We start from the raw sequence: 15,156 nt of genomic DNA, 5'->3' as shown, positions 1-15,156 counted from the left end.
AATTCCTCCCTGGAGGGTCCTCCTTCTTGCTGCCAATGGGTCAGCTCAGGCAGGTCCCCCAGTTCGGCAATCTGTTCCCCTGTAGGCTCCAGGGCATCCCCCTCAAGGTCTGCTTCCTCCTGGACCGTGGGAACTTCAGGGGCCGGTTTCCCGCGTCCCCTGCGCCTTCTCCCTAAGGCCGGTTCCTGGGCCTCTCCTTCAGGCCCCAGGACCTCTTGATCACCCCTACTGGCTGCCATTGACCGGGTGGTCACGCACGCCCAGTCAGGCAGACCCGCCATCCGCAGGTGAGTCGTTTTCTCCACCTTTTCCCAAGGGGAGTGCTCCAAGTCATTCCCTAGCAAACAGTCAACAGGCATGGTTTTCCTTACACAGACCTGCAGAGTACCAGAGACCCCCCCCCCCCCCCCCCCCCCCCCCCACTCGAAGGGAACTTGAGCCATCGGACACTGACTCTCCGAATTATCAGCGTTGATAACCCTACAGTAGGCATGGGGTACAACCTGCTCTTGAGACACCAGGTGCTGCCTCACTGCAGTCACACTGGCTCCTGTGTCTCGAAGAGCCTCAGCTTCCTTGCCATTGATGATCACCACCTGCCCATATTTCTTAGTGTTAGAGGGCAGGTAGTTCGTAGGGATCATCTCACTGTCTCCTAGCGAGACTAGGGTCATGTGAACGGGATCTCCACCCCCGGGACCATCACTTCTTCTCCTAAGTGAACACTAGTCACTTGACTGGGCGGAGCACCAGTGGGTGCGGGTTTTCCAAACAGGCGACACTTGGGGTCACTGGAGATGTGCCCAGGCTCGCCACATTTGTAACAATTGAAGGGCCCCTTTGGAACAGGCTTACCTGTCGGGGCCCCATTCTGCTTTGGGGGTGGGGGAGGCTGAGAACCTTGCTGCTGGTTCCCCTGGGAACTACTTTGGGGGCCTTTTTGGAACCCTTTCTGTTTTCCCCCCTTGTCCCCCCCACTCTTCTGCTGGGGACCCTGCCCACTCTTGGCGGAGTCTCCCACTGGACCCTTGTGGACCCTGGTGCTGAGCCAGCGGTCCGCCTCCTCAGCAAGCTTCCTCGGGTTGGACAGCTTGCTATCGATCAGGTGTTGGCGTAACTCAGGAAAACAGTGATCAGACAAGTGCTCCCATGCAATTAAATCAGAGGCCTTGAAAATCATTCACTTGGCTACCCTTCACCCAACCATCCAGTGCTCTGCAAAAATAAGTCACATACTCCACATACGTATTCCCAGGCCGCTTAGTACACCCCCTAAACTTCTGTCTATACATTTCAGGGGTAAGCCCGTACCTGTTCATTAAAGCTTCTTTCATGTGGGAATAGGATCTCTGATTTTCAACGGGCAAATCTAGCAAGGTATCTCGCCCTTCGCTAAGGAACCTTCCCCACAACCCCGCTCCCCAATCCTTGTCAGGGACCCGGTGGGAGGACATGGCTACCTCGTATGCCCTAAACCACTGTCCTATGTCATCCCCCTTAAAGAACTCTTTAACTACGTCCTTAGGGATGTGCACTCTTGACTCTACCTGCACTGGCGATGTGCTGCCACCAGAGGGAGGATGATCCAAGCCTCTCTCCTTCAGACTCATCTCCCTCATTTTCACTTCGTAATCCATTTGGTGCTTTCGCTCTTCCAGAGCCATTCTTTTTGTTTCAAGCTCCAGTTGGATTTTTAATTCTGCCAGCTTTCTTTCGTGATTCCTTGTTTCTTTCCTGTCTGCCAGCTCCTCTGGCGACAGGCCTTTACCAAAGCTGTGCACACTGTCTTGCCTTTCGAGATCCACCAGATCCATAGGTGCATTCTGCTCTTCAGTCGCATCTTGCTCCGTGAGGGCATCTTGATCCTCCGGGGCCTTTCTGGACTCTATCCAGGCTTTCAGGGCCTTGTAGAACTCTGGCTTGTTCTTGCAACCGGCGTGCGGAACCTTGAGTTTCTTACAGAAAAACTTCAGTTCAGTCTTTGAGTAGTTGTCCAGCTTTGCGGCGTCCCACTCCACCTCCAACACCTCCGAGGTCGTGGATTCCGCTCCATCCAGGCTCTTCGTGCCCGGCATGGCTCTTACACTCGGAATCTTCTTTCGGCAAGATTTCAAAAGCAAAGTCTGTGGCTAAGTAACTGGACTGTAATCACTGTGCAATGGTCAGAAGTTAAGGTATAGATACTGCAAGTGTAAATTCGAAAATCCTTACCGCTGCGTCCAATGTAGGAAGGGGGACGCTCTAGTTGGCGCAGTGTAACACTAGCGACAAGCAGGGACTCTCTCTTCCTCGTCAGGGCTGAGGGTTACCTTCCAGACAACCTCTGCTTACCCTCTAGATAGTGTGGCTTAAGCAGTCTTAGGCTAATCTTTGGGGCACATAGGGTTAAACACTTGCAATATTACACCCTCACAACCAACCCACCACACAATGAGACCAAACTGTATTCTGTAAAAATATATATCTTTATATAAGTTTCAAGCAGGCTTATGAATACAGTTATCAAACTTTCAAATAGCGGTTCCAAGTTACTTAGTTCAAGTTGCCACAGTTCTTTCTAGCAATCCGCGTTCTTTAGGGCCTTCTGGCCGGTTCACCAAAGTTCTTGTGGAGCAGGCGGCTTCCAGGGGAGCTGTCCCACGTCGCGTTGCCTTCCCGGGGTCGCTGTTCGTTGCGGCTCTCAGCCGAGCAGGTCAAGGGTCATCCGGGGCAGCGGTGCTCTGTGGCGGCAGGGTCCTTTCCTCGTCGTCCGCTCCGACCCTGGAGGCGGCGGCTGTTGTGGTGGCGGCCAGTGGCAGTACGGTCCCCAAGTGCAGGACGTACCCAGCCAAGGGCCGGTTGCAGCTGTGCGCTCACAGCTGAGCTGTCGGGCAGGATACCGACCAGAGGGGGGTTCTCACAGGGCGGCTGTCCGTCTTTGCAGGTGGGCTGACGGCTCGAAGCACAGTCAGCTCGGGAGCTTGGACCGGACGGGTCCTCCTTCGCTTTGCTCTCGGTTCCCGGTGCAGATGCGGTCACGGTGTTCAGGCCAGCGGCGGCTGGACCTCACTTTGCTCTCGCTGTTGCCTTGGGTCCCGGTCACGGTGTTCGGGAGGATATCGATACCTTGGATTACGGGGAGCGTGGCAGGCTTGCCCAGCGCTCCCAGACCCCTCTGTCAGTACTGCAGCGATAAGCAGCACACACAGTCGCTTTCTTCAGGGTGTAGCGCCCACTGGTCCTGGGGCGCTGGTCAGGGGGCAAGTTCAGCAGCAAGCCCTTGGAGATCGTTTCAGCAGAGTTTGGCACAAAGTCTTGTCAAGTAAAAGTCTTCTCGCAGTCTTTCCTTTTTCCTCTCCTTCGGCAGCAAGGCACCAGACACAGGCAAGAGACAGCACTCTTCCTTGTCCTTCACGGTCCTTCTCGTCGGGCATAGTTCCTTCTGTTGCCCAAACAGGATTTAATTTTCAAGGAGCAGGGCTACTTCTCTTATACTGCATTTCTTTTGTTCTCGCAGGCCAGGGGGGCCTTTGCATAGCCACTTTCAGTCCTTGAGTACTCCGGTGGGTGTACTCCGGCTTCTGCTTTCAGTGTGAGGGGCAGGCGCATCAGACGCCCCACAGGAGGTGGAGCCAGCATTGTGCGGACAGGGGCAGCCAGAGTACCTTGTTGATGGGGCTTCGCCCTTCCTGGGCCAGGTGTCGGCTGAGTCATCAGTCGCTCCCCAGGAGGGTGGAGCCAGCATTGTGGTGGCAGAGCACAGCAAGATCCAGAGTCAAGAGCCACTCCTACCTCCCACTAAGGTGTAATCTGCGCATTCACCACCTGTCATTCCCCCAGCCCTGTCACTCACACGTCCCAGACAGTCAGATACACATACCAGCAGAGGCGGGCTGAAATGGTTAGGCAAGCAAATGCTAACTTTCTAAAAGTAGCTTTTGCAAACACAGGATACTAAAATAAACTTGACTACAAGAAATATTTTATCATCCTGAGTTCAGGCATACTAAACACGACTCGCTACCATGCTCTTTGAGCCTGCTGGGATTATAGGGTGTAATAATTCCAGCAGCTCAGTCTGGCCTAATGGAAGCAGGTAGCCTTCAATAGTGAAATACGATTTTGGTTGTAAGTCACTACTAGGACATGCCACACACATCAGGGCCTGTCCTACCTTACATCTACAACGCACCCTGCCCGCAGGCCTACCATAGGGGTGACTAATATGTAGTCAAGGGAAGGTTCAGGGGCTGGCAAGTGGGTGCACTTGCCCAGCTAGCGTGACAGTACGAGACCGCACGCGGGTTCTGCGGTCGCAGTCCCCAGACATATCTTTACGGCTGCTTCGGTGGGTGGCGCAACCAGCGCTGCAGGCCCACTAGCAGTATTGGCATCTACAAGCCCCGGCACTTCTAGTGCACTTTACTAGGGACTAACAGTAAATCCAATGAACCAATCATGGATACCAATCGCATGTACAATTTACAGTAGGGAGCACTTGCACTGCGGCACGGGTCGGCCGTGGCGCAGTGCCCTGAGTATCGGAAAACCAGCAAAACATCGGAGGCACATCAGCAAAAAGTGGAAGGGAAACTCACGCCAAGGTGCCAGGTCTAACAACACACAAGATAACCCCCTAATCACACCCTTGTTAGCTTGGCAGATCAGTCCGGCTTTTCCCAGAGGCAATGTGTAAACGTTTTGCGCAACACTCACCAGTGACAAACTAGGTACACCACAAAAGAGACTCCGAGCTTGTTTTATATGCAATGTATGAGGTCTTTTTATATAAACTTGACCACAATCTCATAAATCACAATTACTTTGCCAAATAGGCAATTGTCATAATACATGTAGTGCACTGAAGTAAATTACTAGAAGTTGCACATGTCCTAAAAACGTTGTGAAAACATACAACACCACATTTATTGCGCCCTCACTGTTCATATGGTGCAGTTTCCAGAGGGGTACTTGTCCCGCCCCCCCCCCCCCCCCCCCCCCCCCCCCCCATTATGGCTAGGTGCAACTGGCATAACCCACAATATTAGGCCATCAAACTCTTTGTATTTTACATAAAGCACATGTGACAACAAACACTTTGTGTCCTATGTGAAGCACAACATCCAGGCCTACAGAAAATGCTGTGGTTGGGTTCACATAAATTACCACATTTCATTATGAAATTCCAGACCACAGTGCATTTGCGGACCTATTACAGATAATACAGTACTCGGAGTGGTTTCACTGAAATCGATTTGCAGTCTGGTTGTCTGTGGAGGATTCCCTCAGACTTGCTAAATCAGGCATATGTGCCCTTAAGTATGTGCATACAACGGAGGCGGGAGGGGTGGGGGGGGGGGGTGGCGGCTCACTCCCTTCCCCTGCAGGAAGTTCTCATTGAGGTGCGACTGCCTGTGAACACACTGGGACGGTGCAGCCAACTGCCGCTTTCAAACAATTGCAGACGCCTCAGTGTGTCTGAGACCCTCCCAGGTCTCTTGGACCGCCACATGAGATCCTGCAAAAATGATCCTTGGTATGCTACCTGGCGTGGGGGCCTCCCTTGATGACTAAACCTTTCCAGCACCGTCGCTCACATGCCCCTGGTATGTGCAAACAATGGAAGCCTGTCTGTGGGGTGACCTCCCTTAGTCCCCTCTGCCTGGGAAGTAGCTGAGGCAGTGTAGCGGCCTAATTTAAATGTGGCATGGGAAAGGAGGTGAGGCTCCGCCGCCTTCGCCCGGGAAGGGTCTCTGCTCACCACGTACCTGAATCTGCACTCGGGAGGTGCCGGGCGCTGGGCATACGGCCGCCGTTGGTTCTTGCACTGGGCGGGGCAGCTACCTTCCTCTTTTCCCCTGTCCTGGGTGCTGCAGGACAGTCTGCAGCTTTCTGTACCGTTGCCAAACAGGGGAATTCGGGAGACTGATGCCTTTGCTACACACACATACAAACCAGCTGCCAGGGAGGGAGATCGCGTTTCCTCTGCGACAATCTCTTCCCTCCTTTCACTCAAAATCACGAGGAGACTGCAGCACTGTGGTATCTCACCACCTTGGCTTCTAAACAGTGCTCTCCACGTGCTTTTATGGCACATGCCCAGTGCTTCTTCGGGGTTGCAGGGAGCGTTGACACATGCACTGGGCTTTAAAACAAAGCGCTCCTCATGTGCTTTCACTTTTTTTATGGCAAGAATCAATGCAGGGGTGAGTGTCCCTTGGGCAACACACAGCGCTCTCCACTCACTGGCTAAAAGCACAAGCTGGTGTCCTACATTAAAAGAGCTCAACAGGTGCTTATGCCTTGACGAGAAGAAAAGAAGGTGTAGGACAGCCCAGTCCTTCTGCTCCAGGCTGAAACAACCACTGTAGGCCGTCCTACCCCACACAAGTTAAGGGCAGCGCTCCTCATACAGCTTCTCCAGCTCGCCCCCAGGCAGGTTTCATTTTTGGGTTTTAGGTCTCATACTTTTACCCCATTTTGTCATTGTTCTCTGTGTGCAGGATCTCTAAACCCAGTCCAATCCTCCCTGGTGCAGCTTGATCATAGGGGGCGGAGACAGCTTTGAAACACAGCCTATTCACGTGCAAGCGAAACTCCTCCCACCACTCTAAATGCAGACCAGATCTATTCAGCCCAGCTATGAGTCACCCAAGTAAGGCAGGACACACCTCCTTTACCCCAACCCCTCCCCCCTCCCCGTGACTGTCTACAGTGAATGCACATCCCCAGCTCCTGTCATTCCAAAACCAGACGCTGAATGCACAAACAGCCAGAGGCACACAGTATGGTAAAGTAAGAAAATGCATACTTTCTTAAATTGGCATTTTCAAACGGAATTTAAAAACCACCTTCACCAAAAGGTGTGTTAATAAATTCAGAGTTTAGAGAGCTTAATCTCGATGTCTCCATCTTGTCACAATGAAAAGTTATACTTCTAAGATGTTACAAAGCAACTCCCATGTTAGCCTATGGGACAGATAACCTTTCAATAGTGAAAAACGAAATACACAGTATTTCACTATCAGGATGTGACTGACAGACAGAACGACCCATGGACTGAACCTTGCCCATGGGGGTACCTTGGACTTACCATAGAGGACCCTTACATGTAAGGGAAGGTTGGGACCTGCCAGGGCAACATGCCAGTTTAAAACTGCGCGTGCAGACACTACAGTGGTAGGTCTGAGGAATATTTACAGGGCTACTCCTGTAGGTGGCACAACCAGTGCTGCAAGCCCACTAGGAGCATTTGGGTTATAGGCCATGGCATATTTTGTACAATTTACTAGGAACATACCAGGAAATCAAATATGCCAATCATGGATAACCAATCATATCACAATTTATACAGAGAGCATATGCACGTTCGCACTGATCAGCAATGGTAAAGTGCCCAGAATCCTATAGGCAACAAAAATAGGAGGCAAAAAGTTGAGGGATAAACCTGTCAAAAGGGCCAGGTCTATCATTATGTATTTCTCTGTATTGGGGACCTTCCTATTTTCTATGTAGTTGTTCGGATGAGAGGCATCTTTGATAGTTTAGGGGGGTGTTCTTTGAGTAATAAGACTCATCGGGAGAGGTATGGGTAAATATTTTTATGGTGGATACATTGGATGCATGTGTTAGTGGGATAGCTTGAGTAGGTTAATTTGGTGTTCCTCGAGTGATATGGCACCTTATTCTTGCAGTTGTGTGTACATTCATTAAGTGGAACATTTCTCATTGAGAATGGGGCATATACTTAGTTGTTTTTCCCTTTGTACATAAATGCACATTTCGAAGGTGCATTTAGAGAAACGATAGGTGAACAGGCCTAGTTCTTTGGACAGTCGAGTGCACTGCATTCCATGCAGGAATACAGAAGGCAAAATAGACTTGCGGTCTCATGCACTGCTCAGTGTTCGTAGTCGGATAATAAACAAGGACAAGTTAAGGTTGTTAATACTGTGGCATTCTAAGTGCATGGGTTGATAAATCATAACAAAGGAACCAGTCCCTGGGCAGGATGGAGAGCTTCTCGTCTTACTTTCAAGGTAGCAAACTTTAGTTAGTCTACCAGCACACAGTGGACTGCATTAAGCATTCACCACATCTCCTGAAGGGAGAACACAGCACAACACTGTCAGTGCCACCAGATGGACAAACCATGATCTTCACTTCGGTTGTAGACGGCATCTGCAGTCTGCTTATACCTAGGGAATTATAACAGTTTGTGGGAGAATATGGCAGGAAAGGTGGCATCCAACAACTAAGAATAATGGAAAACCTTTTTGGGTGCCTCCTTTTTCCAATTAAATTTATATGGTGTAGAGCCCAAGGACTTGAGTGCATGAAGAGGAGATGAAAAGTGCTCCAGATAAATGTTGAAAATAAGATTATTGCTCTTTCAGTCGTAGATAATGCTTATTAAACTTGTTACTCTGCATTCGTTTTTGTTTACAGGCCCTTTGACTAACAATGCTCAAAGAACAAGTCCTGCAAAGGGTTTGACCAGGAACAGCCTGGAGAGGGGCTCCCTTCGGGACCGGATGGCAAAATATCAAGCCGCAGTATCCAAGCAAAGCAGCTCATCTGCTCCTAAGGTGGGGTGCTTTCTCACTGCTCATCCTGTATTGCCCTTCTATTTGATTTCTGCAGTTGACTTGAGGGCTTCGCTGCCGGTAATACTGTTTGAAAGTCTTGTTGAGACCTATTGTCAGTGTTGTGTCCTTTGGAGGGAAAGAGTTTTGGTGGTGTCGGCATTTTTTGGGCCGAAGAACTTTGGATAGTGAGATGTCTCCTATAAGGCACAATGCTAGAGGCAGGTATGGGTTCATTCTCTTGCGCTTGGAGTTGTAAGTAAGGGGGTCCTTTTGAGGGACTGGTGAAGAATATTCTATTATGTCACTGGTATTTCTATAGGTCACAGTCTATAATTGATGCGGTCTACTAGACTAGAGTCTGCGCAGGAAGCTTCATAATTGTACTCCGTCATCGGGTGGTATGTTTTGGTATTGTGTGCTAGTCTGTCTCTATGTTGGGGTCACAATGTCTTGGCATTGGTGCCTGAGAGGTGTTGTACTGACCAATTACTCTTATCTTAAATTGGGCAGAGATAGTTAAAGCACGCTGTTGAATATGTGGCTAGTCTGAACTAAGATGGATGTGTTTTTGCCCTTCAGTTTGAGTTTTGTATGTATATTATCTTTGGTTGTTAACATTTGTGAATAGTCTCTAAAGTTTGCTGTTGAGTCTGATGTGTAGTGAATTGTTGGTATATGTGGTGTCTGATGGTGTCTAGTCCTCTGACCATCAATATGGTAGGCCACTCTATGACCTGTCTGTGTTTTATTGGGGGTTTGAGAGTGTGATGGGTTCTCCAGTTTCAGTTTGACATATGATGCCATGTTTGTGTGGCATACTTTGGTTCAGATTTGGACAGTGTGGAAGCTGCTAATGAAGTAGGACTGTGAATTGTTGGGTTTATGAAAGATGTTTTGTTGATGTTCTGTTGGATGTTTGTGTGTGGTATATCTTGGCAGTCTGCGTTATCTGGAGCACTAACTGACTACAGCCCTCGTTGCAAGCTGCTGTCTTACATTCCAAGTGATGACACAAGTCATAATTCCGCAATTTGCCGTTCCGAGTACCCTGGTGTCCACAAACCTTGACCCAACATTTCCAGGCCTGATTTCACCTGGTGCGGACGTGTACCTAATGAAACCCTCCAGGGCCTATGGACAAGAGCACAGTTTGGCACACCTTGACCCCTGCAGCACAGTAGGGCTGCAGTCTACACTTCCCAAATTAAGCTTTGGAGCAGGGTACGCTCTCTGTACAGCTCATGTCCTTTGGTGTCTGTTGTGTGTTCAAAAGTATGTTGTTTGGTGCAGCTCCCATCCTTCTATCATGGGTTGGGACATTCCAGGCCGATGAGTAGGAAGGTGGACTACTGGTCAGCCTGCTTTTCTGGCGTGGGAAGCCTAATTGCACAAATATGAGTAGCCTGTCTCCTAATGAAGAGCCAGTGTGCCTTGTTCCATGTACACAAATTCTTAATCTAGTTTATCTGTCCCATTGCTTTGTCATGCACCATCCTGTGCTCTCATTTTTTCCTGTATAATGTTACATATACTCGCCTGTGTATATCTAGAGATTTCTGGACTGCATGCCCGATTCAGTTCCTCGACTATACTGAATGACTCCATTATATGTTGGTTTCTGGACTGTTTGATCTCCATTCTATGCTGTAGTATTTGTCACTTTCGCTCCTTACTTGTTTTTCATCTCACTCTGTAGAACGTCCCAACGTGTACCAGTGGAACTCTTCTAACATGCTGAACTTGCTGTCCTGTGCTCCTGTTGGGTTGCTAGTGGGGAACTTCCAAGTCTTTCTTTACCCTTAAAGCTCTCTTGTTCATTTACTAGCTGCGCTGTCTGCTGTGCCCTTGCTTAGTCTCTTTATGTATTTTCATTTGTCCTGTAAAATTCTTTCTAGCTCTCCTGCTTTTCTACAACAGGACTCAGCTGCACAATCTCCCATCTTTACCAAGTAGGCTTCTCCGGTGTCCTTTGAGGCCTCCATATCTGTACGAGTGGAGCTTGTTTCCTTTCTCTCATTTCTTTGGCAGTGAAGATCGTTGCTGTGTTCTTTACTCTGTGCCATTGGCACTGTCTTCTACACTCTTGTTTCTATGCTCGAGGAGCTAGGTCCTAGGCTTTGCCTTTTATAGACCATTGGACCTGGACTCTGGGCTCTCTTCTCAACTAAAGCTCTGTTCTTTGCTCCAGTTTCTACACCGGCAAACCTTTGTCCTCTCCTAACAATCTGTGCCAGCAGAGCTGTATCATGACCTCTAGTTTCTCTACAGTTAGAGCTGTATTCCGTGCTTTCATTTTCTGAAGTATTGGACTTCCGTCCTATGCTCTCATTTCTTTATACTAGGAGCCTTAAACTTCGCTGTTCTGTACTGTTCAAGCTCTATCCTGTGCTTTTGTTTCTGTAACACAGGCGCTGTTCCTTGTGCTCCCACAGCACCATCTTTTGTCATTCTAACTCTAAAAAGGAGCTCCATTTCATGCTTCTCTTTCTTTATCAACAGACCTTAATTCTGTGCTACCATTTCAATATCTGGGGAAAAAGACAAGGCGAGTCAGTCACCGTGATGTTTAGGTTACACGCTTTATGTAGAGCACATCTTAAACATATTGTTTGTGGGTTTTTGGGGATTGCCGTTGCATCTGTATATTGCGTAGGGAGCCTCGACCAAAAGAGGGATGGGAGCTACTTTTACACATGTTCTTGGTCTTTCGTAGAGTGACCTTCGAAGCGGTAGCAACAGTATCCGAGGCCACAAGCTGCAACAAAAGGAAAATGTACCTCCGGAGTCTCCTGGCAACCACCCTTCCGAAGAACCTGAATTGGCAGAGCCGCTGGCTGCTTCACCAGTACAAGTGAGCATCAGTCTAGGCACAGCACCGATCCAGGAAAAGTTGCAGCCAGAGTCTATGGTCATCTCGCCTTCAAATGTGAGCGTTGTCCCAGGCTCTGCTGGTTCACCATCCTACAAAGACAGTGTGTCACTCAAGCTAGAAGATGCAACACAATCTCAAGAAAATACTGTGCACCAGTCATTGGACTCATTGTCTCCCCAAGGCAAAGAGGTGACCCTGGATGTGACCTCCCCACCTCCCAAAGAGAAAATGGGGTCTGGATTTCTTGCCGGTACACAGCTTCAAGATGTGTCGCATGGGGTTGCGGGTACCTTGCTATCACAAGAGGGTGTGTCACTGCAATCACAGAGCTCAACTCAATACCAAGCAGATGTACCACAAAGATCAGACATCCCCAAGCTATCTGAGGAGTGTGCTCTGCTGAGCTCTGCAAGCTCCCGAACTCACAAGGAGTGTGTGCCGGTGGACTCTCCTACTATTCAACCTTCCAAAGAGAGCTCATTGCCAGGCTCTGGTGGTGAACTTCTTAACAAGGACAGCGTGCAGCAAGGATTTGAAGGATCTCACCCTTCTGGTGATCAGGAAAAGGTGAGATGTGCTGATGGTGTCCGAGATCACAATTATCCTAGGCAAAAACTGATGTTAGAGAATAGCTCTTTTGGGAAATACTTTTCCAATGTTCTGTCCTGATGCCACAACATTTTTTTACTAGAGGTTTTTCATCCTCTTATGGAAGGCAAGACTATATTTGGAATGTGCTGCAGAAAAGCCTTTTCTATTTCGGTTACACTTACCTCTAAAGTGTGACATTGAACTAGCTATTGGTCTGACACATTTTATATTTTTTCCACTGCATTTTTTAAATATCAACACTTTTTGTGCATAGCATTTGATGTAGTATATTGTAATATCAGAATTTATGTACTGGTTTAATCTTGCTGTGCACAATATGGTAGTAGGGAATCAGTATGGATAAGGGAAGAAGTCAACCAAAACATGAGGCATTACGTGTGTGTTAAATAGGGGCTACCCATGGTCTGCAGAGCCCCACCACGCCTCCGCAATCAACTGTACTTCTTGGAGCCCCGTGGACTGGAGTTTTCAAGTCCAGTTGTGAGTCATTTGGTTTGAGCTTCCTCAGATGTGTGATCTTCTCCCTTTCCAGTGTCCCTCCTACCTTCCAATCACACCTTCCAGTCCGGCTTAGATACTACTGTGATGACTCCCATCTATTACATTTCTTCGTAAGTTGCAGCAATGTGTCCTTATTGTTGGGGTCACTATAATTCAGGGAAGATACGAATTCTGTTACGTTCTTTAAAAAAATAAATCTCTTCTTGGCACCAGCTTTGCTACAGATTTTTCAGGTATGACACAATAGGCCCTGTCCTCTTAACATCTGTGGCTTTGTGTTGGTTCTTAGTTCAATTAATGTTCTCTCTTGTATTCCATCACAGAACCTATGATGTGTTCAAGCACTGAATTGCATTATTCAGCTTTTATCCATCCGTGACGTAAATCACCCTCAAGATTGAATTGGGTGTAGACTAGCCACCTGTTCGAGGTGTTCTGGTTCAGTTTCGAGTTGTACAGTACCGGAGATGGCATAGAAAGTAATTTATCCCCAATGTTTGAGGTGCTCCTCCTGTCCCGCAACATTGTTCCTCAACAGAAGTTTGTTCATCAAACTTCTATCTTTCACTGATTTTTCCACTCTGGTCTTCATTTTGTGTAGTACACCTTGCCCAGAGGTGACCTGCACTCTCTTCTGCATGTGCTTTTTTGTAGGTCTTGAAGATCTTTAATAACGTGGTCATGCATTGAGAAGTCACAAGTGGTCATGGCTGCCGCCTATATTGCACGTCGTCATTACTGTTGGGCTGAAGGTGCACAAATGAAAAATCTTGTTTCTTTCATATTTACTGGTGATCTGACTTGCAGTAGTTGCGGCCTCTCGAAGATTAAAGTAAACTAACTAGTCTGGCTCTAATGAGACTCTATTTACTCCACTTCCTAGTGCCCTATCCTTATTTTCCTCCAAACCCTCACTGCGTGCAACATTAGTTTTTAGGAACACAAACCTTAACCCCTTCGATGCTGATGACGGCCCCTAGCCGTCATGCATCACGGTAGGCGTGTGCTGATGACGGCTGGGGGCCGTCATAAACCCGCCCACTTCAAAAAACGCCGCCCAGGCGCAGAATCGCGGCCGCGCCCAAGGGGTTAATCACCCACCTCAGCACCCAGATGAATGGACACTTGTAGTTATTAAATATTTTTGTTAAATGCAACCAAGTTTAATATAAAAAAATGTTTTCTCATTTGCCAAGTTAGCTAGTTTGCACAGCAAATACTTTGCGACAGTCTTCCAGTCGCAATCCAACAGTGCAATACGGCTGTAATTTTTGGGGTAATCCCCCCCCCTTTTTATGTATCAGTTGAATGATCGATCCTTTCCACAATGGAGGTATTATACAATAATTCAAAACTTTAGAAAACAGCCAGTATTAAAGAGAACTCCTGAGTATAGGATCATGTTTTATGATGTTGCTAGGCATACCATTAGGCCTGGGAGCCCGAAAGGCTCGACTTGTTTATCAACAAAACTATGCTATCTTGTTTTATGAATAGTGATGTATTATGATATAGTTCTCTGGTAGTTGGTTGTGCGCTATTACCTACATCACGATCTCTAATGTATGCTTTCCATTATTCAAAGGGAACAGAATAATCATTTGCTTGTTTATAGGCGTTATGTAGGTGGTCATGTGCCATCCTGAGAAACCGATGAGGATCTGGGCGACTTATGTTGCAATAAATTATAACCGAGATTTGGGCACATGGAGGCAGAGATCATTAGTCTATCCCTGACATCCTGTCTTAGCATGTGGATGATCTATTGAGACTTCCACTGTTTAACTACTTTAGATTGGGTTCAACTACTGGTCACGTGCATGTAAAGATCCATTTGCAACCCAGTACAATTTTCCGTTATAGTCTTTGCCTGACCTTTTGAACTTGAGAAACCCCTTTAGAGTAGAGTTAGTTAAAAGAGCTTCTTTTTGCCGGCCAGAGGATGTTAAGTCCATTGACATCCAGTGTAACAGGGCAGAAAAGGCCCCTTTACACTGGATGAGAATGGGCATAATACCCCACGACATCTGGTGCTAGTGGTTGAAAATGACTGTGTTCTCAGTTTATTAATTCAAAAACCCCTTTATACCCAAGCACGTTGGACCATAATAGAGGAGGCAAAACTGCATCTTTATATCTGATGCAAGCTCAGTGTAAAATGGTAGAAAAGTGTCAATATAGCCAAGTGCAACACTGCGAAACACTTTTACTTTTGTATAGTATGGTGATAGGTTTTTACTTTTGAGGATATTTTGAGGAACTACTTTGCATTGTCTCTGCGAGAGTAGGCAAAAAGGGTACTTTAATCTCAATTCAACTGGTGTAAACCTAAACCATGTTAAAGTATAGTGAAAATAATGCCATTTACACCTTTTAAAGAGCAAAAGAAACCTGTTTGCAGCTAGTGTAAGTAGGTAAAATGCTCAGTTACACTTGATGTGAAGCCCCCTTTAAATGTTGTGCAGGTGCTAAAACAACCGTATGCACAATGCACGACTACGGAAACTCCATTTTGCATACTGTGCATGTGTATTTGAAAGTTCATATATGTGCAGTTGAAAAAGAAAAAAGCAAGCAAGTGAAAGTGCTTTTGCATGAAGCTAG

The 15,156-nt window shown here is 47.6% G+C and overlaps 1 protein-coding gene across 2 annotated transcripts in view; it reads left to right on the top strand.

The window, feature by feature from the left end:
- LIMA1 (LIM domain and actin binding 1) overlaps positions 1-15,156 on the top strand; it is a 207,547-nt gene that overhangs the window by 166,305 nt on the left and 26,086 nt on the right. For both annotated transcript variants that reach the window (XM_086966210.1, XM_086966218.1), the window contains 2 exons: positions 8,428-8,567; positions 11,281-12,006. In XM_086966210.1, coding sequence (XP_086822336.1) covers positions 8,428-8,567; positions 11,281-12,006 — 866 coding nt within the window. The remainder of the gene's footprint in view (positions 1-8,427; positions 8,568-11,280; positions 12,007-15,156) is intronic.

Source organism: Lissotriton vulgaris, chromosome 1_1, assembly GCF_964263255.1.
Source record: "Lissotriton vulgaris chromosome 1_1, aLisVul1.2, whole genome shotgun sequence".
NCBI lineage: Eukaryota > Metazoa > Chordata > Amphibia > Caudata > Salamandridae > Lissotriton > Lissotriton vulgaris.
Note: the sequence above shows the minus strand (reverse complement) of the source record. Positions and strands in the feature narration are given on the sequence as shown.